Below are 26,550 nucleotides of genomic sequence, written 5' to 3' on the forward strand. Positions count from 1 at the left end.
TCCCATTAGCAACAAGTCCCCACAGGCCTAAAAGAACAAGAAAGGAACCAGGCTTCTCCAGGCTTAAATAAGACTAAAGTCTGCATTTTTTCCCCGCATGGTAAGGAATTATTGGGCCAGCGGCGAAGGTAGGCTAACTCAGGCTAAAATCCCCAGTAGGAGAGAACAATTAGAGAAATCATGAATTATGGTTCTGTGGGCAATTCCCTTCTCAAGGCTTACTTAAAGCCAGAAGGTATATTTTTAGTCTGCTTTTGTGACACTTAAATATTCAGATTTTGAGAGAGACAAAGCTTATACTGAAATTTACATATAAATGTACCAAAATATGTTTAAATACTAGTCTTCTTCATAACTTTCTCTTATAGTTCCTGAGCTATTTGCACTTCCACAGTGTGATCAGTCTCTAGGAAATGAAGACTATAGGAGTGTAAGAGACAGAAATTGAGCTAGAATTACTGGGAGGTTTTGATGTCCTAGGGTGGACCTAAAGTTAGGCACAGTTTATAGTTAGAGGAATGGTTTTGTTTGTTTAGATTGTAAGTTTTCAGAATGAGTCTCCAGACATGCAGAATTTTGTAGACGTATGTGTGCGTTTTTACTTCTTTAGAAAGGCTAGTCTCTGTGAAATTGACCTGAAGACTTCCCCTTAAGACTTCAAGAATCTAGGGTTCATAGGAATAGAAGAAATTTGATCAGACAAGCTTGGAGCATCCAAGGGAGCATTCAATGTTTGTTTGTTTGTTTGTTTGTTTGAGAGAGAGAGAGAGAGAGAGAGAGAGAGAGCGCACGCACACAAGTGCAATTAGGGAAAGGACAGAGAATCAGGGGGAGAGAGAATCCCAAGCAGGCTCTGCACTGTCAGTGCAGAGCCTAACACAGGGCTTGAACCCACAGACTGTCAGATCTAGGCCCGAGCTGAAATCAAGAGTCAGATGCTCAACAAACTAAGCCACCTAGGCGCCCTCTACAACGCACCATTCAAATAACTACCTCTAGAGTCCATCTTATATACTGTGCTAATAACAAGTTACCCCATGGGGTGCCTGGGTGACTGACGTTTGCAGAGCCTGCTTGGGATTCTCTCTCTCTCCCTCTCCCTCTGCCCCTTCCCCACTTGCATACTCTCGCTCTCTCTCTGAAAATAAAATATACTATACATGGTTCACTAACTTTTAATTTTTGACAATCATGAAGTGCACTTAAATCATTGAAATAGGACTAGACATGATATAACTTCCCTCCAGCAAGTTGGCAGTTATGATCCTACGGGGTCTCACAGTTACCATTGTGAGCATCAGTAATTATTGTTCCATAGTAACCTAGAACGGTCAGGTGATTAAAAAAATTTTTGCTGACAGAAGATAAGACAAACTTGGTTCTATTGGGTATCAGAAGTTATAAAAAGAAAAAAAGGGGGGGGGGTCAAGGGAGCATTGACAGACCACTGCATAATAAAATGTGTTACAGTCTAATGGGAAACATTGGCTCGAATAGTGGGTGACTTCCTGATTTCATCACCTTCCATAGTTGATGTTTCCATCTCTTATTTTCTCTCTCTCACCCATCTATTAAACAGATCTACACACGTTAATAGGGACCCACACAAATTTAGCCACTTCTTCCTCTAGTAAATTATACCATAGAGCCAGATTTATTGTGATCATTTCTTCCCATGTCTTGTTTTACGCCTGAGGTTTTACGCCTGAGGTTTGAGTCTGTAGAAGGCCATGCGTTGCTAAAGGGATGAAAGTCTTTGGAGAAAACAGAAGTTACCAAGACAAGCTAGCAGGGCAGAATGTTTGTGTCTTCCACCAGGGGTCAGTAAAACTTTTATAAGACTCCTAGGATGGCATCCAGACTTCCATAAGGGCAACATCTTGGTCACTCTTTGTCCCTCAGAAAGCATTCACCAACAAGACGATGTCCTGTCACTGGGAATAGCAGTTCCAAGTTGTTAAACACGTACAACAAGCACAGTTAAATATAAATATATATGGCTTGGACTGTATCAACTCTATGTTAACATCATAGAGAGAACATCAGCATATCAAGCACTGGAGTTTTATTCTCATAAAAAGAATTCTCAATTTAAACATGCAGTTTTGATATATACCAAGGCAAGCTATCTTGCCTAATTAGGAATCACAGGCTGAATGTCCAGTGACTAGACCTTATGGCTCAACTCTGATTGTCATCATTTCTGGGTCCTGAACACAAGACTTGAAGTTCTCCTTCCCTTCCTGGTTTGCTATCCTGGTTTGCAATAGTTGTTATGCTAAGGAATAAAGACTTTCGAAAATATGTACTAGATACACCAACTTGCCTTCCTGCTTCCACTTTTGCCATACTGTCAGCTAGAGGGAGCTGTGAAAAACGGAAGTCACATCCTATTACTCCCCTGCTGAAAGTCTCCAAGGCCTACCCACCCCACAGAAAATAAAATGCCAACACTTCACCCACCTGCGGTGCCAGGGCATGCTCAATTTCCTGCAACTTCTCTGCTGTTATCTCGTGACCCTCTTCCCTGCACTCAGCACACTCCAAAAACAGTAGCCTTTCTGCTGATGCTCTCAGTGGTTCTCAAAGTGTGGTCCCTGGATCTGCAGCATCAGCATCACCTGCGAAGCTGTTGGAAAGGCACATTCTTGGGTCATACCCCCAGATCTACTGGATCAGAAAACTCTGGGGGCAGGCCCCATCCATCTATGTTTTCACCAACCCATCTGGTGATTCTGGTGACTGCTGAAGTTTGAAAACCACCTCTAATTTTTCAAACGCACTCCTGCCTCCAGACCTTTGTACCAGCCAGACACTTTCCCTGGTACACTCTTCCCAGGGCTCTTTCCTCATCAACGAGATGTCAGCTGAAATGCTAGCTCCTCAGAGAGACTTTCACCAGCCACCTACTTAAAGTGAGTTTCCCTGCTCTCCTTCATCCTACTCTATGCCATAATCCTTTAATTAGAACTATTTGAAATTATCTGGCCTATTTATTTATTTGCTCTCTTACTATCTCCCCCCTCAGAATGAGAGGAGACACCTTATCTACTTTTTATACCCTGGATCCCAAGTATCTAGAAGCGTGCCTTGTATGTACATAAGAAGTTCATAATAAAAGTTTCTTAAATTAACGTCTGTGAGATTTTTTCAATCAGGCTGACTTATAGAAAGGAGATAAATTAGACTCTCTACAGGGAGCTGCAGTATTGTGGCAGAGCCCAGGGATGGAGTCAGACGATGAATGTCAAATTCTAAATTCTCCACTTGAAAATCACCTGACCTTGGGTAAGTCATCTAACTAGATTAGGTGATTTTGCCTCCTGCGGGCATTTAGCCATGTCTAGAGGTGTTTTTGGTGTCAACCAGAGATCCAGGTGGGGCTGGGACTGCTATTGGCACCTGTTTGGTAGAGGATAGGATGTGGCTAAACATCCTGCAGTGCACAGGCCAGCCCCCTGCAACAGAGAATTCTGCCTGTGTCTGGCACCATGCCTTATACAGAATAGATGCTCAAAAATATTTGTTCAGTGAAGGAAGGAAGGGAGGGAGGAAAAGAGGAAGGAAGGAAGGAAGGAAGGAAGGAAGGAAGGAAGGAAGGAAGGAAGGAAGGAAAGGGAGGGAGGAAGGGAGGGAAGGAGGGAGGGAGAGAGGGAGGGAGGGCCAGGAGTCCCTTCCCAAGATTGAGTTTTTGTTTTCTCGTTTGTGACAGAGAATAAGGATAGTACTCGTGCCCTGGAAACCTTGTGAGATTACAGAGACCATGTATATAAAGCAGCTGGTTCAGGATTTAACACACCCGTGGGAGAATTGCCCTTGTTTGGCCTTTGGTCAGTTTTCCTGCTTGGCTGCCCTGCCCTACAGAGTCCTGATGGGGCCTCTCGCTTCCGCTTCAGTTTTCCTTCCCTTTTCAGCCGGGTTGCCACTTCCTCCCTCCCCAGTCCATCCCTTCTCCACCCCCTTGGTCTAAACAGGGCTTGTTTGTTTCAGGTGGCAAGGTATCACCAAGTCCTACTCTGTGCTTTCCAGGTGGAACCCTCAAGGCCTGATATTCAGAAACAGTATGCTCCAGGTTTCCCTGAGTTTCCTGGCTCCTGGTTCCTGGTTGGGAATCTTTCCACTCCTTCACAATGTCCCAACTCTTTTCAGCCATTTTGGTCTTTTCTGTCTTCTGCAACCAGTCAGTCAGCATGTACCCAGGAGGGGCTCCAGCCTGCCAGGTATACTTACTGTCAGAGACCCCATCACACATCACCAAAACATGATATGTTTTGGTGCCCACATCAAATTAAAAAAAAAAAGTATATAACTATATGAAGATTGGATTGCCTTACCCCTCAACCTTACAGTTACATTTTACAGAATATAAATATTTGTTAAATTCAGTATTTTAGTTTGTTTTCCCATTTTGGAGTCAATTATTTTCTCTTATGGCATATATAATTATAGACCCTTGAAAAGCATTTATGCCTTTGGTGCTTTATACATTTAAAAAATCTTCTTTTTGTCCATTGGTGAGTTTTCCTTCTTCCCTTTTCCTCTTTGCTTACAACAGTCAGTGACCATTCCAGAGTCTATAAAGCATCTGGAAATTGTTGTGTTTGGTAGGTGATATTTCATGTATTTAATGCTGTCAGCATGGAAACATGATCTCATGCACTTGTGTCCATATCTGTCCAAGAGTGTGATGACCAGACCTTGCATTTGCTATGTGCATTGTGGGCTGCAGAGAGCTTTCTCATACATTATCCATTTGTTCTCATTTGATTCTCACAGTGGTCCACTGAGCTGAGCATGATATATATATATATATACAAACATACAGTTACTCCTGATTTTACCAATGAGAATCCAAAGCTTAGAGAAGTGAAGGGACTCATTCAAGGTTATAGAGTAAGTGACAGAACCAAGATGAGAATCCCCATCTTCTGGGTGTCATGTGTGCCATGCTGTTTTCACCTGTGGGAAAGAATTATTCCTGGAAGAGGAAATTAAGCAAGACTTGAACAGTGGGATAGCTGTAGGGATGTGTGTGTGTGTGTGTGTGTGTGTGTGTGTGTGTGTGTGTGTGTGTTTTGTAATAGAACTCTAGCCTTGAACATTCTCTGTTTGCTCTATAGACAATGGGTTCAAATTCGTTACTTCAACAAATACTTAGTGATAAGCATTGTTGTAGGTCCTGGGGATATGAAAGAGAAAAGACCACATCCTTGCCTCATGGAGCTCGTATTCTAGATACAACGGATAAATGATAAATTAACAATCAACATACAGTATGGTAGATGTGGATTACCATTAAGGAAAAAAAAAATAAAGTGGGGTGACAGGGTAGGAAACTGAGGGAGGGATTGCTGTTTTACTTAGGGAGGTCAGAGGTGGCCTCAACAGTAAAGTGGCATTTGAAAAGAGACTGAAAAGAAGTGATGGAGTGTGTCATGTGATACTGGGGGCAGACTGGCAGAGGTAAAGATGTGCAAAGGCCTTGAGGCAGGACCATGTTGCATACATATGAGAAACAGCAAGGAAACCAATCTGGCTGGAGAAGAAAGGGAAGATTGGGATGGGGGGAATGTTACTGGCAGGAAAATCAGGTGAGAGGCATCTGGGAGGGAGATGAAAGACAGAGAAGATCCTAAAGGAGCTTACGGGTCATCGTGAGGGCTTAGGCTCTTATTCAGAGACAGAGATGCCTTAAGGGCTTTGACCAGAGAGGCATTACACCATCTGACATACAATGTTGGAGGATTTATGATGCACGGATTTGCCCTCTCTTAAGATACTCCTGGTTAGTAATATTTCTGTTGTGAACAAGAGACTCAGTCCTGCCGAGGCGGGGCGGGGTGGGCTTTCCTTTCAAGCATGTTCAAGTGGTGAGGTTGAATTTTAGTAATTCATTCATCATTCACATCGGTGATTGAGCTGCACCTACGTGCCAGGAACTACCCCGAGCCTTTAGGGATTCAGGAGTAAGACAGACAGGGCCCCTGCTCTCAGGCAGCTTCTCTTACAGTGAAGAAACACAGACAGTAAACAAATGAACAAATAAAAGATTTCAGCTAATGAAAGGGGCTAGGGAGAAAATAAAACAGGGAGATGTAATGATGATGCCATTTTCAGGGGCTACTTTAGATTTCAGTTGGATTTTGAAATGTGGAACTTAGGCAAAAAATGTTACATGTGTGGAACAATTTACAGTTTACAAATTCAAAGAGGCTGGCAAAAAAAAAAATGTTAATTATTCTGACTTTTTAAATGAGAAACTGAGGTTCAGTGAGATTAGGCCACATGCCCAAGGCACTAGTAAATGGCAGGTTTGGGATCTGAATCCAAGTTTTCTTCAATTTTCAGTACCCGAACATTTCTCACAACATACGCCATTGTGAAACAGACAGCGGGGCTGGGTAACCCTGGAACATGGGATGAGGGGATCGGCAATGGTCAGGCAAGACTAGAAACGTGTGCCAAAGCAGGAAGAGAATGAGAAAGAATAAGAATGGTAGCTGGCTCCTCCTAAGGTTACATAGGACGACTGGTAGGATATAGAGGAGCTAAAATCCCCACATGCCAACTTCTCATAGGGCCCAGATAATCCGCATCCTGATCTCAACAGAAGGATCCCTGCCTTGGATGGCTGCTCTCAGGCTCCCAACTCTAGGCTGGAGAGAACCGAGGGTCACATGTGGTTTCAATCACTGCATTTATCTGCATCGTTGTCATCATATTTGGAAGATGACTGGACCCTCATTTCTGTCCCAGGCCTCTCCGAATTGTGCAGGGGGTACAGATCAAATCTGGAAAAGCTAGCTCATCAGAAATAGGGAGAGGCTTTGGGAATGTACAGTAATGTCCCACCCATGCCCCCTTCCCCCCTTTATTAAAACAAATCTAAAACAACAAATGTCTAAAATTTTCCACTGGATCATTTCACCCTGCCTTGTTATAACCATGCCCTTCGTCCACGCCCTGCTGGAGTTTTTTTGCAGCCTGAGGGAAGCTGGGAAGTGTCTGTCCCTAGCTCTCAGTCACTCCCATAATAAACAATCACTAAACAGCTTGCTGCCCTAGGCAACTGTTTGTCCTGCTTGGCCAGACCCTGCAGACTTCAGCGAGGGAAGAAGGTGGGTGGGAGATGTTCTCTGTAAAGCAGAAATCGGGCTCTGAGGCCCGGAAGCGTGGCTTTGACCAGAAACCTTGTTTGGGACCTAGCACATCTTTGTGGGCCTGGAGGACACCTTCCAGAGGCTGCAGGTCTTTATCTGAGCTAATGAAGTTCCCTGGGGGCAGCTGGAGCTTGGGGCTGCAGTGTGGGAGGGCAGTCCAAAGAAGACCAACCATCTTGCACTAACTGGAAATAAGGTCATTTCCTGCCTCAAGTTCCCCTTGTACAGCTGGGACAGTTGGCAGTTCTACTAGTCATCCATTCCTAAGAGACATCTCCTTAGAAACCACCACCCCACCGCTACAAAAAGAGGAGAACATCACGTTAGGGACTGGAACCAGCTTAAATTTACCAGTTCCTCTTTAACCATTAGAAAATCTTTTTTTCACTGTGATTGGATCTCTTGGAAGCTATCTACAGAATGGACTAGGGGCTTCAGGAAGCAAGGAAAGGATGTGCATGTAATGAGAATTTAGAATAGATGTCCTTTCTCAGCACAGAAACAGACATGAATTGCAACGACTCCTCTTGATTATAAGATTTCCTCTGTATTTTTTTCGGGGGGGGGGGGGGGAATTGGGGTGTGTCTCTGGCGACCGAAAAAGCAAAGATGGGCTATGTAGGGAATAAGGGACCTGTTTAAACGCTTGGTAAGAAATTAAAATACTGGTCCTCAGAGGGTCGAAGGTGGGCGGGGAGAGACTTCCTTCTGGTCAGCGGTCGCGTTCTTTGAAGTCTTTCTTTCCTCCCCCATCCCTCGGGCTCGCCTCACCGCTCCATTTTCGAGCATCCTTCCCCAGGAACCCGCACACTCCCTGCCGCCTGCCCGGGGAGGCGTTCCCGTCAGGCAGCCGAGAAGACGGGATTCACGGGGGCGCCCGGGGAGAGCCGACCGGTCCCTGCCTCGCCGGCGGCCGCGCGCCCTCGGGCGCCTCTGGGCGGCGCTGGCTCCCGGCGTGGCGGCTGCAGGCGGTGCGGCCCAGGCCCGCGTACCCGCCCGGGCGCCCTCTGGGCCGCGGGGCTCGCACCGGGCCGCCCCGCGCTCCGCCCGCCGACCGCGGCCGAGGCGCCCCAGGTTCCCCGCGCCCCCGCGCCCCCGCGCCGCGCCGGCGCCTCTGCCGGCGGCCGGGGGTTATGAATGGGCGCAGCGGAAGCACCGCCCCCCCCGGACGTGACGCTCGGCCAATGGAAGCGCGGGCTGCGTGGATGGATGAGGTCAGCGCTGTCGTGTCGGGAATGGAATGTGTAAGTGTAACATTCAGAACCGGGTAACATTCGGCGACCGAACGCGGCGGTCGGCGGCGATCGCGCGGGGGCCTGCGAAGCGCCGCTCGGGGCCGGCACTGCCCGCGGGGAGGACGCGCCGCCGCCGTCACCCAGCGCCGCCGCCGCCGCCTCCAGCCGGGCCGCCGCGCGTCCCGGGGGCCGGCCCCGCGAGCGCAGGAGTAAACACCGCCGGAGTCTTGGAGCCGCTGCAGAAGGGAATAAAGAGAGATGCAGGGATTTGTGAGGTTACGGCGCCCCAGCTGCAAGATGCACTAGCCGGCTGAACCCGGGGATCGGCTGACTTGTTGGAACCGGAGTGCTCTGCACGGGAGTGTGGATGAGTTGAAGTTGCTTTCCCGGGGCTCGTTTTCCACGCTGCCGAGAGGAATCCGAGAGGCAAGGAAATCACTTCGTCTTGCCATTGATTGGGCATCGGGAGCTTTTTTTTCCCCCCTCTCTTTCTTTTCCTCCGTCTTGTTGCATGCAAGAAAATTACAGTCCGCTGCTCGCCCGCCCGGGGTGAGAAATATTCAGCCCCGCTTTCTCCCGTCCATTGTGCAACCCAAAGATGAAAGACCGAAGGGGAGAAAGTTAAAGAAATCGCCCACATGCGCTGGATCAGTCCACGGCTTGGGGAAAGGCATCCAGAGAAGGTGGGAGCGGAGAGTTTGAAGTCTTTACAGGCGGGAAGATGGCGGACTGGAGCTGAAAGTGTTGATTGGGAAACTTGGGTGATTCTTGTGTTTATTTACAATCCTCTTGACCCAGGCAGGACACATGCAGGCCAAAAAACGCTATTTCATCCTGCTCTCAGCTGGCTCTTGTCTCGCCCTTTTGTTTTATTTCGGAGGCTTGCAGTTTAGGGCATCAAGGAGCCACAGCCGGAGAGAAGAGCACAGCGGTCGGAATGGCTTGCACCACCCGAGTCCGGATCATTTCTGGCCCCGCTTCCCGGACGCTCTGCGCCCCTTCGTTCCTTGGGATCAATTGGAAAACGAGGATTCCAGCGTGCACATATCCCCCCGGCAGAAGCGAGACGCCAACTCGAGCATCTACAAAGGCAAGAAGTGCCGCATGGAGTCCTGCTTCGATTTCACCCTTTGCAAGAAAAACGGCTTCAAAGTCTACGTGTACCCGCAGCAAAAAGGGGAGAAAATCGCCGAAAGTTACCAAAACATTCTAGCGGCCATCGAGGGCTCCAGGTTCTACACCTCGGACCCCAGCCAGGCGTGCCTCTTTGTCCTGAGTCTGGATACTTTAGACAGAGACCAGCTGTCACCTCAGTATGTGCACAATTTGAGATCCAAAGTGCAGAGTCTCCACTTGTGGAACAATGGTAGGAATCATTTAATTTTTAATTTATATTCCGGCACTTGGCCTGACTACACCGAGGACGTGGGGTTTGACATCGGCCAGGCGATGCTGGCCAAAGCCAGCATCAGTACTGAAAACTTCCGACCCAACTTTGATGTTTCCATCCCCCTCTTTTCTAAGGATCATCCCAGGACAGGAGGGGAGAGGGGGTTTTTGAAGTTTAACACCATCCCTCCTCTCAGGAAGTATATGCTGGTATTCAAGGGGAAGAGGTACCTGACAGGGATAGGGTCAGACACCAGGAATGCCTTATATCACGTCCATAACGGGGAGGACGTGGTGCTCCTCACCACCTGCAAGCATGGCAAAGACTGGCAAAAGCACAAGGATTCTCGCTGTGACCGAGACAACACGGAGTATGAGAAGTAAGTGGCTCGGCTGGCGGGCCTCTGCCGGTCACCCTGGGCCCTGCCCACCTGGGCCAGGTGTGAGGTTGGGGGATGGGGCGCGGCCGAGGGGCCCTCTCTCAGCCTGGGACTGAGCAGCCTGGTTCTGGCGTGTGGCTAGGAGCTGGGGACCCAGAGTTGGATCTCCGGGCCAACGGAAAAGCCCGGAGCACTTTCGTGGGCCAAGTAGGCGCCCGTGTCTCCCTCTTGCTTGGAAACCCTTCAGGGCCATGTGTCTCCTATGAAAGGTGTGGGTTTGCTCCAAGTTTGGAGACCGCTTCTTTAGTGGGTGTGGGAGGGTGTTTGTGAGGAGGTCTAGGGACCCCGAAGAGGCTGTAAATCCACCCACAGTCTGGAGACCTTCCATCCCAAGATTGATGCTTTATTTGTTTTTCTCACGAGCGGGGGGCGGGGTGGGGGGGGGGGGGGGGGGTACTGTTTTCCCCGGGGATTTCCCAGCCTCCAGTTGTCAAATTTCTGTAAGCCTTGAATTTGTGTTAGCGCTGCAAGTGTTTTAATTTTAGCTACTAAACTTTCAGTGCCTGTCCCTCCCCTACCCTCCGGGGCATTGGCCTCTGTGAAGGGATACCTCAAGCTGATCTAGGCCTGTGATCTTTCTTTCTTTCTTTCATTCATTCACTCATTCATTCATTCATGTGTATGTTTGTATCCTGTCTCCTTCCTAGGGAGAAGCTGTTTTTAAAATCTGGGCCTCAGCCCCACTGCTGTAAACTCCAGTTGCTAATTTAGATTTTCCTTTCCCTTTTGTCTTTATTATTTGCATGTAAATCGAAGACTTACTCTTTGAATGGGCATGAGATGCCTCCTTACCCTCAGTAGTGAGGCAAGTTTTGTCTAGTTGCTAAGTAACTGAGTTGGATACTTTGTAGCCCTTCTTTCTCTTCCTTTTCCTTCCAGGAACAGTAACTGACACACGGGATTTGGGGGTCAAAGCTAGTTTCCACAAATCTGCTTTAACCTGAGCTTTGGCGGGCCAGTTCCCAAGTTGGTGGGGTCGGAGCCCCAGACTCTCACTTGCATCTCGCTGTGAAAGAGTTAGTGAGCTCCTACAGTGCATTTCCACGTTACGCCAGTTAAAAACCCGAGCAGCCTTGTGCTACCCAGGGAAGGAAGGGGAACCTCTCAGCTGAGTACAAGAGGAACTGGCAGAGGTTGGCAGATTTTGCAATTGATTCATGAAATGCAGAATAGGGGAAACGCTTCGCAGACCTGATTGGCACAGGAAGGGCTATGGTGGGAAGCAGCCCTGAAAATGAAAGGTTTGATTGTTGTCTGTGGATTTCCTCAGACACTCAGGCCTCCGTAGGAGTGATTGGAAGGGAAATTAAAGTCCTCCTATCCTTGATCATAGACAGTGAAAAAGAAAGTATCAAACCCCCAACCCCCAACCGAATTCCCCAACCCCCAACACCTCTTGCTTTCCAAGCATAAGAGAAAGCCCGAGGCTAGGGTCAATTATGAAATCTGTATTTCCCCCTTCTTCAGGGGCAGTTGTGTGTGGATGTTGGGTGCAATTGCAATGGATTAAAATTTTCTCACAAGGGAAACAAACTATGGTTAGTAATAAACTGCTTTGTTTTCACGACATTTACATTGACCTGTTCCTTTGGGTGCTTGTAAGAAAAAAATGCTTGTAGCCTTTCAGGAATTTCTTTGTCTGGCTTATGGTGGAGTAACTCGCAATGAAGTCTAACCCTTCAGTGTCTTCTAAAGCATTCTCACTGAATTTTGTGCAGGGGTCTCGGTGGTCCTCATTCTTCCAGAGCGGCTGGAGCTGAGTTCTCAGTTTAGGAAATCTGAATTGCACATTTCTTTGGGAAACACCCTCAATCCAATAGAACAATCATCTTCTTTACCTTCTTATTCCTCCAAATAAGTATTAAGTCTCTACATTCTCCACTGAAGCTTTTTCTAGAGCTTGGCAATGAAGGAAGGAAGGGTTGGTTTCCTAGAACCTCTAATTTTTGCCAATTAAATGTAACTAATTTTTGACCTCTTTGGGATCCGGCCAGGAAATCTGACACCCACACTCTTGTTTTGGTTTATGTTTAGAGACCACAAGGGGTCAGGCCCTCAGGATTGGGTCTCATCTGAAAAGTGGCATTTAGTTAGGAAACCAAGTTTTTTGCTCTTTCTCCCGAGCAGGGATTTCTTTAGCAGAGGCACTTCTGGATGTTTTTCATGTTCCCCTTTTGCATACTTTCCAGCTCTAACCTTGCTCAGTAGGACGGGATGCTGCTGTGGAACGTTTATGTTCATTAGCCTGGTCTACCTGGAGTTTTAACTCCTTCCTCTCCCGGATTGTCAGAACTCTTGATCACTGAGTAACAGTGCTTGCAAACATCATCGCCTTTTAGTGTTGCCTTTGAAACACATGCAGATAAAGACTGACCCCTGAAACACCGTGAGAAATGCGCAGCCAGCAACTGCGTGTTGGGCTCAGAACGAAGAGCCGCTCCTTTGCTCTCTGTTGCTTTCTCTAAGTCTGTCATGCATATCTGAGATGCAGAACTCAAATCCAATGCTAGTGTCCCTTCAGGGTTTTAGAGAAGGAAGTGATAGTGAAGTTGGGTTGTCCAAGTCATGTAAGTCTGACTTCTTACGTACGACTTTTGATTTGTCACCTTGAACATCAGTTTATCCTTCTGTGGAATGGGCTTTTGACTGCTCCGGGAGAGCTGTACTCATTCATTTGGTGATGGCTTGTAAAAACACGATCAGTTTTCATCCACTTCTCTTCTTTATTAGCAAGTGCCTCTGAAAAGTCTTCGGTTTAATTTGCTCCCCAAGCAACTGACATAGAAGTTTGCTTTGGTCTTACGGGGTCAGATAATTAGATTGAAAATGTATGGTATCATGGCCTAGCTAGGGTATGACAGAATATATATAAGCGTATCAACTAAAAAAAGAAAAAAAATGGCTTTTAGTGAAATTGAGCCTCATAAAGGTTTAGTGCTAAGGGGTTGAGGACTTCCATCTCACCTGCACTTTTGTGAAAATCAGACATTTGTTATTCAAAGTACAAAAGAAAGACACAGAATGAGGGGAAGTACTTTTTCTCCTGTCATAGCAATGTTTTTGAGCGCCAGACTTCTAGGATTACATTAAAACATCCATCTTCACGACACCCATAATTAATTGTCATCAGTTACATACATTAACAGATGTCGATGATACTGGCTAAAACAAGTGGCTGCAGCTATTACATGATTCGTAGTGAAGCTTTAGAGAAATTCTGTTTCACTCCTTTGAGCTTCTCATGCATCCTTACAGGGCTCCTATATTTCTTGCATGAACTTCGTAGTTCAAATCCCTTGAAAGGGCATTATTGTGAAGCTTCAAATTTGGCTTTCTGAAATAGAAGAAAGAGAAGGAAATGAGAGGTGGCTTCTATCTTTGACCCCTCCGAGGAAAGCAGTGGCGAATATTTTAAGCAGCTCTTCTGGGAACAGGCAGGATTTTGTGCAGGCCTTTTTGATATCTTTCCCTGTGTCTGCTGAAGCTGTACCTCACAATCTTGGCATTTTTAAGAGTCTTGAAGCTAAGTGATCATTCAGCTTCCAGGATCCTCCTTTCACAGATGTGGAAACTGAGGGATGGAATGTTTCGGGGATTTGCTGCAGGTTAAGAAACTGGTTAGTGGCAGGGGTGGGTGAATTTTCCCCCTTGACATACAGTGCTCCGTCTTCAATTACAGATACACTTGAAAGCCCTCCAGCCACTAGGAGAGCCTTACTGATGCTGTTCTTACGGGATTTCTCTTGGAATCCTCGGGGAAGCTGATGAAGACCTTGGACAAACTTTGAAAAAAGCCCTAGGAACTACATACATGCACAGCCTGTCACAGAATTTTCTGGGTGGATGCACAGCCGCTGGTCCGGGCATCCTCAGACTTCCAAATTCTTGCTGTAGGGCTCACCTTCTGTTTTTCATTGCTGCCTAAGGTGTAGGTGCCTGCAGCTGTTTCGCCTAAGTAGGAGGTTCTTGGACCTTGCATTTTGGACCTAAGGGATTTGGGGACTGGACTGTGACTTAACCTAACAGAGAAGCAGAATACAGATGGAGTTATAGAAAAAGAAAATGTGCACAACAAGTAGTCTTTGTAAATGATTTATTTGTTTACTCCCCACCATCCCAAAGCATATTAACAGACCCCTTGAGCAAGTTCATGAGCCAGCAGTGAACCTTAGGTGAATGCTTTCCTCCTCTGAAATGAAAGGTAGAAATTGTGCTTCTTGGGTTTTAAATGTAAAATATGAGTGCCTTCCCCCCTACTCACCACAGTTGTATGAGAGCACAAAAGCATTTCTAAAATAAACCATACAAGCACAGTTTAAAAATAAAGATAGGGAACATTATGCAAAATTATGAAATTGGCAAATGTGTCTTCTGGTGCCATGGTTCTAGTTCTCTCTGCTCCCCTCTTCTTCCCTCCATCTGAACTTGCTTTCTGGAGAGGACCCGGGAGTCTCATTTACAAGGAATCCCCCACATAAAGGTAGGGGTGCTGTGTGCTACATCTGGGGACGTTTGCATATTGATTGAGTCCCCTTCACCAAAGGACTTGGTTTCAAGTAGAATCTGACCTAAACTGGGATTCTGCAGGATTTTGTTATACAGCGAATGGCTTGCTCCTGAGGCTTGGACAGGCCAGACCGATGGGAGGCCACCTTTGGTGCTGCTGACGGAGCCAGCAGCTTTAGATGGCACAGACTTGGCAGAGGGGGAAGCTGTCACACCTTCCGCTGGTGATTGTTCTCTTTGTCTACAGACCTGTAGCTCTGCCTCCCCAGAAGACAGTGCTAGAAAGTCACCTTGAGTATGCTAATATCACTTCAAAGATTGCACTGGATGCGGCCTGGCTGCTTTGCTCACAACCATCTTGCAAGGTGTCTTGTGAGGCCATTTTACAGATGTGTAAACTGAGACCACAGGTGGCACAGCTCATAAGTGGCTGAACTGAGACCACAAAGCCAGGTGTTCTGGCCCCAGTTCTCCGGTTCTCACTGAGGCCTGCTGCTGCCTCTGCACAGCTGCTCAGGGTGAACCAGGTCAGGCTAAGTGGTCACTGGATTCTGCAGTCTCCTGAGCGTGTTCCATGTGCAAACGTGAACACCGGGCTCATGTGTCCGTGAGCCTAGTGACTAATTGCTTTCCCTTGGAGGCTCTTCCACTTGTGACCACATTCTTTTCATAAACAGGGACTCCCTCAAAACTGCGAGATTTGTTGAATGCCTGTTATTTGAGCCTTTCAACAACGGTGTGAGGTGGGTTAAATCCCCATTTTACAGATTAGAATGCAGGCCGGAGAGGGGAGAGTAAGGTGCCCAGAGTCACATGTGGTGAGTCAATGGTGGCGTTCTAACCGGGGGTCGTGGATTCCCGAGTCCGTTCTTTTTTCCTCTACAAAATGATACCACCTTAAAGGATCTAATGAAATTTCTACCTTATGCTATTTATTATGTTTCTTATGTTATTTATTAGTGAGTGTAGTGTGATCCAGGTATTGGTGGATCTTATCTTTGTTTCCACTGCTTTTTAAAAACACATGTTTCCCAAGGAGAAAATTTGGCTCAGGGATGTGATCAAGGTGGCCCCTAATTTTGACATTTAAGCATTGAACTCCTTAAACCCTTCCCATAAAAGCAGATTCTGCTTTTAGTTCTCTTCGAGAGATCTTCCAAAAAAGAAAAAAAAAAAAAGCGAGGAAAAGGGACAATGGATGACCTTTGCCCTCACCGATAAAGTGCAGGGGTTTCCCTTTCTAGTTGTAAGTGAACTGTGAGATGGCACAGCACTGACTGTCGCCCTAGGTAAACAGCATGTTCCAGTGGAAACGGGAGACCCAACGGAAGATTCCATTTGTGAAAGAAATGCACCACACCACTGCTTCCGGGTCCTCAGGCTCCGTGAAGAAGAGCAGTGCTTAAGATATTATAAAAGTCAGGGGTGCCTGGGTGGCTCAATCAGTTAAGCATCCAACTCCGGCTCAGGTCATGATCTCGTGGCCCAGTCCGTGGGTTCGAGCCCCGCGTCGGCCTCTGTGCTGACAGCTCAGAGCCTGGAGCCTGCTTCAAATTCCGTCTCCTTCTCTCTCTGTCCCTCCCCTATTCTTGCTCTCTCTCTCTCAAAAATAAATAAACATTAAAAAAATTTATAAAAAAAATATTATAAAAGTTACCGAGTGCCTTTGTGGAAAATTGGGAAAATAGAGAAGATATAAACCTGCAAACAAATTCCTTCTCTAATCCCCTTGACAAGAGCTCCCTGTTAGGGGAAGTAACCACTATGATCAAGCTTCAGGGTAGCTGGCCTGTGAGCATACACGCCTTTACGAGGGTATCATTGTACCTCTCGGGTCCAAGTGCTTCATATGGATATGTTAGTTACTATTTAATTAATAGGAAGCAAATCATGAATTCCACACATTTTCCTTAAGTGCCTTGTTTGTGCCAGACGCGCAGGGGTTGGAGCTAGGGCTGTGTCTGCGAACAAACCACTCAACTGTCCTCCTTCCCATTCCGGTCCGTCGGTCTTGAAGTCAGACGTCAGATGTTTTTTTGCATGTTGCTTTTCTCTTTACGTTATCCAAGAACATTTTCCACTTCTACTAAGTAGGAAAATCCTATTAAAATATTAAAATCGGGTGTTAATGGCTGCATGAGGTTTTTCACTAACCCGTAGCTGGTGCCATTTACATTTTCTTAAGAGATTGGTTGTTGATTATTTCTCATTTTTATTATTACAAATAAGAGGTTTTTTAGTGTTGGTTTTTTTATTATTATAATTGTTATTATTTATTATAAGTAAGTCTGTGGTGAATTTCACTGTCGTATTCGTCTTCCCCTCCCCCCCTCCCGCCAGTGAGGTCTCTCAGAAAACATGGCAGAACTTCCTCTCCCCACCCACCCCCCAACCCAGTCTTTTTGAGAGGAACAGCTATTTTTGAGGGGAGGCTGTGCACCCATTTAGTGAAGTAGCCATCATTAAATGGCTGCCTAGATAAACATTTGTAGGTGTTAATTGGTCCTGCAGGGGGTCTTTGAAGCTCCCACAGCTTCTGCTCCCTTTGAAGTTTTGTTTTTGCTGGAGCCAGAAACCTAGGGGAGCCTCTCACTGAGCAGGCGCCCTCAGACTGCCTTCTCCTCACAGCCTTCCCTCAGGCCTGACCTGAGTAGATGTCATTCTCTCAGCGAACAGTATCACTTCGTCAGGGCCCTGTTTGTATTTCCTCCTTATTATTTGTATATTATTGTTGACTCCACGGTGCCTTGGAGGTGGATTGGGGCATCCACTTAAGGTCTGGACTCCTCGGTGCAAACGAGGCCCTCGTCCAAGTGATTTAAAAACCAAGACTGAAAACAAAGCCGGCCACCAGTTTACGACTAGTTCCGTTCAGGGCCTTCTCTGCATCGTAACTGCTTTGAACAGCAGTGGGATTTGTGGGGATACAGGGCCTCATTTTGTGTGCCTTCTAGTCTTCTTGGAGAACCTTTAGAAGACAGCCTGTGACCCCAGACCGAGGAAGGAAGTGACCCCCACAGATTCATGGATGAGGTGCTCACTCTCTGCCTCAGTTTCCATATCTGCGAGTGGAGACCCTAACACTTGCCTCACAGGGTCGTTAAGGGGTTCAGATGAGGCGGTGTGTATGAACCTTCCTTGTAAATGCTAGTGTGTTCTGCAGGGTGGTGTTATTACTAAAAACCATCTTCCTGCCATTTTCTAATCAACTGTAGTGGTTTGCTTAGTTTCATCACTTGGCTTTTCTTTTTTTCTTTTTTAGTTTTTTTGAGTTTATTTATTTTTGAGAGAGTGAGAGACAGAGCAAGTGGGGGAGAGGCGTGGGGGGAGAGAGAGAGAGAGAGAGAGAGAGAGAGAGAGAGAGAGAGAGAGAATGAATATCCCAGTCTGCTGACTGTCAGCACAGAGCCCAGTGCAGGGCTTGAACTCATGAACCATGAGGTCATGACCTGAGCCAAAACCAGGAGTTGGACGCTTCACCGACTGAGCCACCCAGGTGCCCCATCACTTGGCTTTCCTTAACTAAGTCCCAGAAATAACTCTGCTCCTCTTTTCCTTGGCACCTAATCCCCAAGAAATGGTGGTAGGCACCTGGGAAACATAGCTACTGTGTCTGTGGGCTGTGGAAAGACCTACACAGGGCCTTCAAGCCGCAGCCTACAGGTGGCATGGGGCAGGGACAGGGTGGTCTCTGGGGCCATCAGGCCCTTCCTTGACTCCACCTTCCCCAAGTTCCCTGGTGGGCTGTTCCAAGAATACAGGTTACCTTTCTGCAGTTGACTTGTGCGCCCTCACCGGCCAAGGGTGACATTTGTGAGGGACCCGTCGTAAGAATGGAGCTGAGCTACTCAGTAACCTCCCTGGGCTGGTTCGCCAGGCCCTTAGGTTGCCAAAAGCAGAAAATTACTCAGGTCACTTTAAGCCACAGGATTTATTTGAGGGGACGTGGAACAGACACTCGTCTGGAACTGCTCCAGGAGGTTCTCAGAACTCAGCAGAATACCCTTCTTCCCACTCTGCACCTTGATATCTCCCTTGGCTAGCACCCCTGTTCCTGTGTGTGTCTGCCAGCTACTGCCCTGTCTTTCCTGAAAACTCTTGTCCAGGCCCGGGAGGAAACCAGGCTGGTTGACTTTACTGGCCATTGTTACTCCTTCTGGGGAGAGCCGTTCACAGTTGGCCACATCTCGGGTATGGTGGTGATCTCATCAGTTAAAAGACTGCCCCGCCACTTTGCCGCTCTAGATTTAAGTGGCCATCCTTTTGCAAAGAACAGCCTAAAGTTGCTTCCTGGAACAGGGGACTGTGGTTAGGGGAAGTTGGCGGTGGCAGGCACTGTTGAAGCCATATCCTGTTGGCATGACATATTTGAGCCCAGATGAGACGGCGATAATGGCAATAGCAACTAATCCTTCTTGAGAGTGTACTGTGTGCCTGGTGATGGGCCGTATCTCCTTCAGTCTTTATGCCCACCCAGCAGGAAGATACGCATTTTGGATGCCTAACCGAGACAGAGGGTCTCTGTGAGTCACTTACCTGAGAGCGCACACCTGGGATGTGACCCAGGCCCGCCCGGCTGCTGAACCCGCCTTCTTTCCCACGGCTCCTTACTGCTTCTGCACAGCTGGACTTGATGTCAGAAAGACCACATCCTCACCCACAACAGTGTGATCGATTATCCCTTGGACTTGCCCCCTAGTATTTATTTAATCTTACTTTAGAGAGACAATTCTAACCAGTTTGGCAGTCTGGTTTCTCAGCCCACAGTAGATTAGACGCAGTAAAATGGAAAAAGAGGGGGATTCTTGCAGACAGATCTAGGAGGACGGGACAGCCAGCAATGTGAACGTGAGGAAGCAGGCCAGGGAGTTATAAACTGTAATGCCCAGCAGAAGGAGAGAAGCACTACAGTTGGAGAACAGCTGGCTCAGTGCCCGAGACAGTGTCCTAGAGACTGTGCGGGAGTGTCCCTGTCAGCCCCACCGCCTAGTGCCACGCCTGTCAGAGGCATGGCTGCTTTAAATATCCGATGAACGACTTTGTGGGCCATCACGCCGTCCTCTGTTAAAGAAAGTAGAGGAACAAGCAGTACATTTTATAACTTTTTCTTTTAACCCTGACGGTTAAAAGCAAAGTGTTTTGCTGCTCCTAAGTTCTCCATTTGAAAATTTGTCTACCAAGCCTAGGAAGTTCCCCAAGGGCTCTAGATACATGGGGTGCCCTCGGAATTAGCATTGAATTTCTGGGTGTTTGTTGCTAACTCAGATTTCTTGGGGTTTATGACACATATCAGTACTTTAAAGTTATGAGAAATGAAAAGTTTCCTGGTATTGCGGTGTGGGCCTGTGACGCTAGCTACTCTTGATTGACTAATACCCAGAGTGACTTGGGCCGTGGGCTCAGGTGAGAGAGTGGCCCCGGGCCAGTGCTTGCCGGCTTGCCCCAGGTGTGGCACATAGAGGTTGGAGATTGGAGAAGGGAGGTGCCCATGAGAGTAGAGGAGGCATGAAGTGTGTGCCTGAGGGGTCGTCCTGGCGGGCGAGTCAGAGCACGTGACGTCAGCTTGCTTTGCCTTTTCCCTGCACCCAGGGGTGCCCGGGATGGGCACTGATGGGTGGAGGTATAACATGGATTTCACGCTTCCTGCATGTGGTCTGGCACCCTGACAGGTTGGTGGAAATCACCACAGCCCCTGACGGAAACTACGACCTGCCACCACCCTGGCTGGACTTGCCTTGGAGGCTTCTCCTAGTTTGACGTGATATCAAGGTGGGGTTGGTCCAGCTCTGCCTGCCTGTCCTGCAGCCAGCCCATGGCAGAGCCCCTTTCCTCCTCCTCCCTCTCCCCACATGCCCTTTTCTGTCCTTCTTGGAAAGCTCTCCCCGTGCTCCATTTTTTCTTCTTCTACGGTTACTTCCTGATGCCTCAGACTTGGTCAGATTCTCCTGGTATGTGCTCTAACAGAACGTGTAATACTTGGCTGCAGCTACCGTTTTATGCTCATTTAACTGTTTGTTTTTCTCTTTTCTTAGTAGATTGTACAGGCCCTGAGGGGAGGATTCGTGTTGGTTTTTCAGTAATGTACTCAACAGATATTCATTAAGCACCTACTGTAGGCACAAGGATTCAACAGTGCGCCAAACATCCCCGCCCTCTCGGCGCTCCCCCTCTAGTGGCTGGAGGCTGGCAGCTGCCGGCGATGGCATGTATGAGAAGGTGCCAGACGGCTGCAGAGAGAAGCAGCACATGGCAGGGAGTAAGGCAGCGGATCTCAGCCTGGGTAGTTTCTGGAAATGGGGCCTGGGCTCTACTTGTGGCTAGACTGTAGGGACGAAGTTCCAGGTTTTTAAAAAGCTCTCACCAGGTGATTTGGGGGCACCATGCAAATGGGGGTGATGGAAGGTTTTGCAGTGTTAAATACGGAGGGGAAGGAAAGCCTCGTTAGGAAGGGCCAATGAGCTCAGTGGCCCTTACATTTCCACATCCTAGCACTGTGCCTGACCCACCCATACCAGGCACTCAGTTCTGGCTGGGTAAGTGAAAACAACTTACATTTATTTAACTGATGGAAACGTTACCACCGCTGACTGTGTATTCAGAGTACGGATTCTCTAGACGCCACGCTCTGGTTTACAGGACAGACCTTCCCATGTGCCCTCCGGGTTCATTGAATCACTTGTTGATTCACCCAGAATTTCTTTTCATTTTCGTTTTTTTTTTTTTTTTAACTAAAAGAAATATGTTTTATATATATTTTTAAGTAATCTCTACACCCAATGTGGGACTCAAACTCACAACCCTGAGATCAAGAGTCACACGCTCTACCGACTGAGCCAGCCAGACGCCTGTTTCATTTTCATTTTCAAGGGGATGTTTCTATCAATAAACTTTTTAACCCTAAGGTAGTTTCTCTCTTTTTTCTTTTTCTCTTTCTTTCTTTCTTTCTTTCTTTCTTTCTTTCTTTCTTTCTTCTCTTTCTCTTTCTCTTTCTCTTGCTACCATTCTGTTGGGTAAGTGTGTTAGTGAAACCAAATTAAAATGAATTGAGCGGGTTTGCTGCATAATATGAATCTAAATAATTTATTGTTATACGAGAAGCCGTTATGGTCTTTTTATTATTTAATTTTAACAGTCTGTAGATATTGAGACTTTTTGTTCCTCCTTAACTGCAATTTTTCTCCGAAATGGTTGGTCAGGTATAACTTTTGGCTTGTGTTTTTCACTCAGGTTACTTCCAAATTCTGTTAACTGATATTGAAGCATTGCCCCAGAGTATATAATAACATAGTGCTTAATTGAGCCATCAGGCTTCTAATGAATTCATACCGAGATTTATCATTTAATTAAAGAGCAAAGGGGAGAAAAAGCAAAGGGAAAGGTGTATGATTGTTTCTCCCACTGGCCTCCATTTCCTGCATTTACAGTCTCCTGGTTTGTGTTAGCTTGTGTGTGCAGTATCGTGTACAAGTGCTGCAGGTGTAGAGAGAAATAAAATGGAGGACGCACTGTATCACAGTTACTTCTAATAGGTCTCAAAAATTGATTCAGCCTTGGTGGCAATCATATGGCCCTTGATTACATATGAATTATGTTTCATGTTTTTACAAAGCTTGGTGAGGTCACTCACTAAAATTATTGCTAGATCTGAATATCTAAGCCAATCTGAAGACCTAATCACAGGGAATCTCATACTGAAATGCTTTTGCTTTACTGAGAGGTGGAGAATAAATTTTTCTTGAAAACACCATTTCTTATATGCTACATGGCTCCTTTAAAATTCACACTGCATTAAAAAAGCTACCTGTAAGCAACACCTTTCATGATAACTGCACTTTTAAGTATGCAAGTGTAATGTTGCCAACCTGTAAATGTAGGGCAGTCTTTTATTGATTCAAAGACTGGAAATGTATAATATTTTCTGTATTTAGGTTGGAGAGTTATATTACATGTTTTTTTTTTTTTTAAAAAAATGAACAGTATTTTGTGTTAAGATAAAATTTAGGTACCTCTCTGTTTGGTATAGTATAGTTTAAAGGCTTGGAATGATATTTCCTTGTGCTTCGTTTAGATTTAGCCGTGTCTAAGAAGTAACCCAAGTAGGACAAAAGAGGCCAAAAAGATTAAATATCAAAATAAATCCTTCTTTAAACCAATATATAATTGACATTTAACATTGTATTGGTTTTAGGTGTATAGCATAATGATTTGATACATAACAGTTTTTTTCTTGTGATGAGAGATTTTAAGATCTTTCTTAGCAGCTTTCCAGTATATGATACATTCTTGTTAACCATAATCAACATGCTGTATATTGCATCCTCGGGACTTATTTATCTTACAACTGGAAGTTTATACCTTTAGACCCCTTTTACCCATTTTGCCTATCTCCCACCTCTTGTCTGTGGCAACCATCAATCTGTTCTCCATATGTATGTTTGGTTTGTTTTAGATTCTGCATAGAAGTGAGACCATACAGTATTTGTCTTTCTCTGACTTATTTCAGTTAACGTAATGCTCTCAAGGTCCTTTTGTATTGTTACAAATTGCAGGATTTTCTTCTTTTTTTTAGGACTGAATAATATTCCATTGTGTATCTATACCACATTTTCTTTATCCATTCATACGTGAATGGGCACGTAGGTTGTTTCCGTGTCTTGACTGTTGTAAATAATGCTATCAGAATAAATCTTCAGTTTTTATAAAAATAAGTCAAGAAATGAACATCCTTAAATTCAAAATACAAAGTAGATATTCTCTGGGAGTACTGGTGACTGTTGAGCCTCCTTGGGCCTCAGTCTCCCTCATCCAGTTTTCTTGCACAGAGACTTATGAGCTCATGGCTGATTGCGACTTCTGTACACATACATTTGTGTCCGTATGTCTGTCATATGTTTGTCTGAGGATGGTGTTCAGTCATGGTACCAGATAGTTTTGTCTGGAAGACAGCCATAAGATCATGGAAATACCTTAAAGATTCAGTGTAACTCTTGCATTATACAGATAAGGAAATAGAGACCCAGGGAAGTTGGGCAACTTGCCCAAGGTCACGTAGCCAGTGGTGACAGAATCGGAAATGGAACATACATCTCTTGACTTCCAGCCAAGTGTCACATGGAGATTATACACGTGGGCTCTGGAGAGTAGTGGCTTGATTTCCAGTGGCGGCTCTGCCACTGTGAAACCTTGGGCAACTTTCTTCTCTGCGTCTGTTTTTTCACTGGTAAAATGGGGAAAATAATAGTCCCCACCTCATAGTGTTACTATGAGGATTAAATGAGTAACGTTACGCATTGTGCTTCCAATGGTATTTGGTACATAGTAAGGGCTCAGTCAATAACCACTCTTAACCATTGCCTTTAATCTGATCCGTGAAAACATGTTACACTGTGTATCATTTCAGACTTAGCGTTTGTGTGTGTTTATCATTGCTTTCATTTCATTTCTTTTATTTGACCTATCTGTTTACAGCTCATTATAATTGTAGTGCGCAATATGATACAGCAGCTTGCCAGTCATATAGGTGCTCAAGGTGGTTTGGCAGGTGCCCAGAATTCCAACCACCTGTTCTAACTGTTGCCAACATACAATAGATTTTCATCTCCAGGAAAGTGTTCAACCAAGAGTCCGAATCATTAGTATGACTCTGTGTCTTTAAAAAAATTCTTTCTCCTCTTACAGAAGTGTTATGTTTCCTACTGGTTCTGTGCAGCTGAGCAATCACATGGGTCTTCCTGTCCCTGCCTCTTGGAAATGCATTAAAACAGTGGCAGATGTACCAGTGGGATCACCTGAAATGACTTTCCGGGATAAACCTGGGCGAGATGGAGAAGATAAAACTAGTTTGTCTTCGCCAGCAATTCTGTGATCCCATCACTGTGCAGTACATAGCAAGTCAGGAAACGTTAACAAGGAATACCTTTCTACTCTCCACAATCTGCATGGCTATTAACAATCAGTGGCTTTTCCTTTAGGATGGTCTTACCAGCAGTAACAGTGCCTGTCCTCTAACTGTAGTCGGGGTGAACGTTAGGGAGGAAATTTTAGCCGGTGTTTGGAAGATCTAGGTGGCGGGGGGTGTTCAGGCACAGCATAAGTTACATTTCCATCCTTTCTGCAAGGGGACCCAGCTGCAGTAATGCACAAACATATCGTAAGAGCTTTTCCAAAATACCAGTTTTGCCACCAAACCCAGATGTGATCTGCTTCCTACTGGATTCCACACGGTAGCAGCCCTCGCTGTGATTGGGATATACCACCAGTGAAATCCTGTCTCTCGGAGCTTCATCATATCAGAACAAATGAACAAACATGTTAGAACGGCATTATATCCTTGTGGTAAGTCACAGAATCACGGAGGGTTCTCTAATGTCAGCTCTTGGAAAAGGGACTCTGCGTATGGTTCACTAAGGGTAAGTGAAGTAAGGGTATATACACAGGAAGCAGTGTATATATTTTAATGACAAGGTTGACTATAGGTATTTGTATTTGTCTGTGGAATAAATATTCAAACTCTAAAAGTTTTTTTTCTGGAAACATTCCTGAGTCAGGTGTCAGATATTATTTTCTGCCAAGAGTCAAGGTGCTATTTTTTAAAAATACTACTTTTTTCATCTCACCCCTTCCCATTCTTTGTCCCAAAGTCGTCTTATCTCTTCTCCACAAAGTAAAAATGGCCTTTCTTTCTCCTGGTAAGCTGACTTGTAGATTCAGGTAGCAGATTGATAAGAATACCGTATTGTATTTTCAGTGAACTCATTTCATTAGATGAGGTGAATTAATTGGATTTTTTTGACATGTCTCTGAAAGTCTAAAATACTCGCTTTTGGAACTCCAGGGTATCATGGCTTGGACGTTTTCTCAGTTTGCTCCTATTCAGGACCTGGTACAAGACCTGTCATTTGAGGCTGTCATTTGAGTTCCCCTTGGGGGTATAGAAATGGTCTAGCGAATTTTCAGAGAGCAGAACATAAATCAGCCCGCTACTTGGCCTGCCCTTCAGTCCCGGGCATTGTCTGGTCATCACCAACCTCATCAGCAGTAGCCTGGATGAAGCATTTCTCTGTCCACACAGGGCAGGTGAGATGGTAATCTAAGGGACTCTCTGAAGTTTTTCTACCCGCCACCCCCATCCTCTCACCCTGTGTAATTTTAGGGATCTGGGCATGCAGGCTTTGAGAGGGTCCTTCTTCTGTCCTGTCATGACAGGGCCCAGAGAAACTCTAGAAGTTAGGCTGAGGCAGTTTTAAACCTCAGATCATTCTGCCTTGCCTTGCAATTACTTAGTTCTTGTCTCTCTAGCTTTCTGTGCCTTCCTGGGGAAAGCTGGCCCCTCTTCTGTACCCTAGGGTTTACCCACCCCTGCAGTAGTTTGCTCGACAGTGCCTCCTATATCTGATTAGCTCGCCATCCTCCTTTCTTTAGTCTAGAAATTCCTGAACCAAAACAGATGGAGGAAAGGCTATGGTACATTCTAGAATTCTTCATCTTTTAAAGTTTTTTTTAGCGTATGTCTTTTTCAAGTACAGATCAAGAGGGCCAGACCAATATATGTACGTATATTTTGGGATCAAAGTATACAGCACCTCCTTTCACGGTGGAAAAATGTAGCCAATAGGCTCTTTCTTTCCACCATTTGTCTCCAAATACCTTTTAATCACAAAGTTACTGGGACATTTCACACTTTATATTCTACTTGCATTCAAAGTCCATTGTAAGTTATGAGTCTGTAGAAGTCAGATTTAAGTCAGGTCATAGTCTTGAATGTCAGTCAGCTGAGAGAGAACAGAGATGGTGTGTATTTCTTTAGAATCTGTTTCCCTG

General features: G+C 45.9%; 1 protein-coding gene across 1 annotated transcript in view; it reads left to right on the top strand.

Annotated features, from left to right (window-relative positions):
- Positions 1-8,379: 8,379 nt before the first annotated feature.
- EXT1 (exostosin glycosyltransferase 1) overlaps positions 8,380-26,550 on the top strand; it is a 289,618-nt gene continuing 271,447 nt past the window's right edge. Inside the window, exon 1 of the mRNA XM_025922725.2 lies at positions 8,380-10,164. Coding sequence (XP_025778510.1) covers positions 9,203-10,164 — 962 coding nt within the window. The 5' untranslated portion in view covers positions 8,380-9,202. The remainder of the gene's footprint in view (positions 10,165-26,550) is intronic.

The sequence above is a fragment of the Puma concolor genome, chromosome F2, assembly GCF_028749965.1.
Source record: "Puma concolor isolate L17-30 chromosome F2, mPumCon1.1.hap2, whole genome shotgun sequence".
Taxonomy (NCBI): Eukaryota; Metazoa; Chordata; class Mammalia; order Carnivora; family Felidae; genus Puma; species Puma concolor.